The sequence below is a fragment of the Morone saxatilis genome, unplaced genomic scaffold, assembly GCF_004916995.1.
Source record: "Morone saxatilis isolate NCDOM2014 unplaced genomic scaffold, NCSU_SB_2.0 Contig17, whole genome shotgun sequence".
Lineage (NCBI taxonomy): Eukaryota > Metazoa > Chordata > Actinopteri > Moronidae > Morone > Morone saxatilis.
Window position 1 is genome coordinate 9,240,731 of NW_023339729.1, and position 5,204 is coordinate 9,245,934.

Consider the following 5,204-nt stretch of genomic DNA (forward strand, 5'->3'; position numbering starts at 1 on the left):
TAGAATGAGCTTTTTATAAATAGAGACGCCATGGCCATCACGTTGAGCTACCATATTTCTACAGTAGCCCAGAACAGACAAACCAAACACTCTAGATGGGACCGTTTGAGATTTTTCACGTGTTTCACAGCCATCGTAGTTTCAATGAGTTTATGGGTAAAACGACTGAGTCGCGGTCTGAGACTACATCGCTCGGTGCCACTAAATCCTTCACACTGGACCTTTAAAAACATCTCATGAAAATGGAAAAGCAGAACTCCACAGGATGAACTGCTACATCACTGCCGTAGTTTGGATACATTCTTGCACTGAATAGTTTCTTTCTTAAACATAGACAGATAACATGACTATTTAGACTGAATGGGATCTTTCTGTCCTAGACAACGTAGCTTAGAGATATCATGAATTCTTAGACTGAATGGGAGCCTGTTTACCTTTCTGAGTCCCCATTTTTCATCACATGGACACTGCACAATGGCAATAAGTCGGAAAGCACAATCTCTCTCTCTCACACACACAAGAAATGACAGATAATGAGAATCTCTGCTAACACACTAGTGTAATTTGTATAAACTGATGAGAGAACTGACTGAATATATTGTTGAATCACTCATGTTCGCTTCCACCATTAAAATGCACACATTTATATTGTTGACCTCCCTTCCTTGTTCCCTTGGACTAACTATGGCACCTTTCTAGTCTTCCGACCACTAAAACTTTACACTAGATGTCACATTTACACACTGACGGGGGCAAGTTAATGCAAGTCGCTGCTCATCAGAAAGTAATTCACCATTCACACACACTCACACACCTATGACACAGCAATTTGGGCTTCAGTGTCTTTCCCAGGGGACATGCAGCAGGAGGAGCTGGGGATCGAACCACCAACCTTCTGTTTAGTGGGCGATCCGCTCTGCCTCCTGAGCCACAGCCGCCCCTTTACTGTACTTTTTTCTCTTTCTCTTCCTCAGATGTCTTTGATGGAGCGTGGGGCGGTTCGCCCAATTACGGCAGTGGCGTGGACCTCCAACTCCAGTACCTGCCCCAAAGATTACAGCCTGGTAGGGAATAAAGATTTATACAGCTGTCCACGTACAATAGTTAATTGTTTCCACCAGAGTAACAATGTTTAACTCTTTAGAAAGCCCCCAAATATATAGGAACCGGTTAGTTCCGTGTTTCACTCCATAACTAATCTTTGCTTAAAGTGGAGCAGCTGTATTTGTAGGCAGTCAAATGTTGTTGTGGAAACGTTAAGTAGGACAGTTGTGTTTTGATGAGCTGCAAACTTGACCTTTTAGAACCTGAGTGGTTGTTTAAAAAGTGACATCAGCTCACTGTAAACTACCTTTTCTGGTTCCGGACAAAAAGTGATGTTGTGTAGCTATGAATTTGTAAAAGTTTACTGTATGTGTGTGACTTGAACACTATAATAAAAACAGCACCGTGGCCAGCTATTTAATAATAATCGTAGTCATAATTGTACTCTTTGGTTCTGAAGTTAAAGTCAATATTTGACTACGCCCACTTAATGGGCCTTTTTACAGCTGGAAACAAGAGAAATGTGCAATAAAATATGCAAATGTTTTAATGTTTTTTTAAATTAGTGCAACATGACCAGAGAAAACAGATAAAACGGGGCATTCCCTTTTGCTGCCTCTTTAAATCAGATGTGGTTTATCTGACTGTACCCCTTTAATCTGCAGATCAGCCTCACAGAAGACGGAGTAGCTGCGAACTTTACACGCAGCTTTGGGATGAAGTCTGGATATTACCTCTGTTACAGCAAGGTAACAGACAGATACAATATACACAGACACACACACAGACAATACATCATATGTATGTTTCCCATCAGCCCTCCTATCTTCAATGAACAGACTGTATTTCTCTCTACAGGACTTGGCAGGTGGGATGGTGGTGTCAGATATTCAGCTGATTTCAGACAAGGACTCTATTCCTCATGGTTATAGCTATATAGCAGAGCACCTTGAACCAAGTGAGTGCATATACACACACTTTTTTTTTTGTCTTTCTATACTTGTGAGGACTTTCATTGACATAATGCATTCACTAGTAACTCTAACTTTAACCATCACAACTGAATGCCTAATCCCAACACTTACCCTAATTTAATTTAATTCATTTAAACCTTAAAACTAAATCATAACCTATTAACCGTCCTTTGAAGCAGTTAGGACCTGTCAAAATGTTCTCACAATGCAGAAATGTCCTCGCTATAATCGTTAAAAGTTACATACAGGTGTTTACACAGTCCTGATATTTGATGTCTTATTTACTCACTTCTGATTTAATCTGTAGTCTAATGGATGTTATTTGTATTTGTGTGTGTGTGTGTGTGTGTGTGTGTCCAGAGACCTCTGTTTCGAAGAAGAAACGTGTGTGTGTGAGCATCGTCCCAGTGGGCAGTGTGGACACAGCTGTGTTGGATATTAAACTGACAGCCAAAAGCAAAATGATGCTGCAGCATTACACATATGTTGGGTTGGTAACATTTGCATATACAAACATTTGTATACTTGTTTTATCAAAGCATATCTTGAATTCTGTTACCCAAACACAGCGGTCTGTATTGAGAAATGAGTTATTTCAGGCACTCAGTACATGAATTGTTCAGTTCTTAATGTATCATTAAATGTGCCCTTTCCACAGAGACATCCATGGCTACGTGTTGTGGTGCAGAAAGGGCTATTTTTCTAGCCCCGTGCCCCAAGCCAAGCCCCGCAGTGTCAGCCTGGACCTCCGCAGATTCTCATTGGAGCAACCGTCTGCTCCTCTGCCGCTCAGACCCAGGTACAATACTAAAATAGAGAAGTCCTACAGTGCTTTTTGATGATTTAATTTAATTATTTATTGGGTGACACGTCTGGTGCACGGGGTTTAAACACAGCCAATTCACTATAAAATGCCATCACATAGTTTCTCTTTATAGAAGATATGTCAAAATAAGAGAGAAGGTGGTTTCATAACACTAGAGTATAGCACAGTCTGTGTCCTGCAAATGTTTCACTCGTTATTCAAATCTGTTCGTCCGTGCAGCAACCCTCCTCCTGCACTGCCTCAAAATAAACTGAGTCAGAGACGCTGCAACCTCCACACCAAGGACAACTTGGACAAACCTGCTGACGGCAGTATCCAGGGAATCACAGGTACTCCAAGTCTCTCCTCATACACAGGAAACTTGTTACTATTTCTCACTGCAGGCAACCAACCTGAACTATTACTTACCTTCCCTCTCTGCAGCTCTAGATGGAGTTCCCTTCAGCCTTCACCCAAAGTTTGATATCCAGGCAAATGGCACGGTACGTTTGATCTTTTCAACAATACTTAAGTGATGGATTCGACAGCTGTTTTTTGCCTCAATTTATCTGTTGTTTGGTCACATTTCTTTCTCTTTGTCATATCTTTCCCTTAGACTCTTCAGCTGAACTCTCAGTTAAACAACATTCGCATAAAGTCTCTCCAAGACATTGAAAATGAGGTAGAGTCACATCTGATTTGTCAAATTAAGAATTTAACATTTTCCCAACAAAGAATATACTCACTTTGTTTTTGTTTGTTGTTTTTTTAGTATAACTACAATTTTGTTGTGGAGGAATCTGCTGCCAAGAGGACCAGACCATCAGTGTCGGCAGGAAGCACTCCATCAGCTCAGTGATTTTGAACTTTGACAACAATATCACATCATGGTACAGATGAAGGTGTCCACCGTAGGCTTACAATATTAGGCTTCAAGTGGAATTATAAGGATTTATCTTAACAGCGTCAATTAAAAGGTCATCTATGACGAGTCATACTTTATAGCTTCCCTTCTATTTCTTTTTATTTGTCTGTACTTCACTACCAAGTTTCTATTTGCCAAAGGAAAGGCCTGTTTGAATGATAATTATATTGTCTTAACATGTCTTTAGACTGTTCACCTTTTGTAGGACTACAGTCTTTAAAGGTGTTAAAGGGTTAAAGGCGTAATGACTCTACCAATCTGTAGGGCATCTACTACTCATCTCCAGCATTAAGTTTACTGCCAGAAAAATGCTTTATTATATCATGAAGATGCACCTGACATTGAAGACTTGTGCTGTTTGCTTTGTTGTATATTACCTGATATCCTCGCGTGTTACGCGTCTTTGATTGTTTAAATCATTAAGATTTTCTCAAGCAGAGCCGTAATATTGATGGATGAACGTTTTCGCAGATGTTGAACTGAACTCCCTAGATAGACTCAACAGATCTAAATGTGGGATATGGGGTATTTCTTGTATGAAGAGCTACCTACTATCAGTTTTGTATTATTCCAAAAAGTAATATTATATCCTATTTTAAGGTAAATGGAGAAAGGTTGTATATTTTGCTATTTAGTGTGTTACTTAAATAAGATAATGTGGTAAAAAAGGGGGAGAGAATCTGTTTGTTTTTTTAAACTGTGGTGGAATAAGGACCAAGTATATTTATCTTGGTTATTGTAAAATATATAAAGTTATGTTTTTTTATGGTCTGTATATCAAAGTGTAATTGCATGGAAAAAATAAAAAAATAAGAAGCACCACTTCAGGTGTGTTGGTTTTACATACAGTGCAAACTTACAGAAATACTGTAGATTGAGGCACGTTTGAGAAAAAGTCTATTTATTTAGATGCATTTGATTGAGCATATATCCTACATGTACCATTTTATTCCTCCCTCTGGTTATGATGGAGAACTCCTACAGTTCTTTACCATTTTGACTAAAATTTTCAATGTAAATGCAGCATCACACTTTTCTATTTGAATGTATTCGGAAAAACCAACACTATGGAGCAATATACTGCCATCTGCTGTACTATTTTGGACTTGAAATATGTTATGTATACATTGCCTATTACGTCATTCTCCCTGCATAGTAAACTGTTGTGCAACCTCTCTGAAATCATTCATATTTTTTGTGTCTTATTTTTTATTTTTTTCCAATTTTCAACGTTTGTGATGAAAAGAGCAAAATGGGCAATATCAATATCAACTGTACAAAACACTGTACTATAATTTTCATTATCTATTTTTTTTAAAAGGTCCAACACTGGACCAGCAGAAATGGAAAATAATATTCATAGGTATGTTTTCATTAGTTTATAATTACCTGAATATAGGAATTGTTATGCTTTTGTTACCTTATAATGAGCTGTTTGTATCTACAGATGCTACAG

General features: G+C 38.5%; 1 protein-coding gene across 1 annotated transcript in view; it reads left to right on the plus strand.

Moving 5' to 3' along the window:
- Positions 1–4,923, plus strand: part of mvb12a (multivesicular body subunit 12A) — a 6,027-nt gene extending 1,104 nt beyond the window's left edge. The window contains 9 exon segments of the mRNA XM_035661008.1: positions 975–1,064; positions 1,710–1,793; positions 1,903–2,002; positions 2,379–2,508; positions 2,677–2,817; positions 3,064–3,173; positions 3,268–3,326; positions 3,440–3,505; positions 3,596–4,923. Coding sequence (XP_035516901.1) covers positions 975–1,064; positions 1,710–1,793; positions 1,903–2,002; positions 2,379–2,508; positions 2,677–2,817; positions 3,064–3,173; positions 3,268–3,326; positions 3,440–3,505; positions 3,596–3,682 — 867 coding nt within the window. The 3' untranslated portion in view covers positions 3,683–4,923.
- The last annotated feature ends 281 nt before the right edge of the window (positions 4,924–5,204 follow it).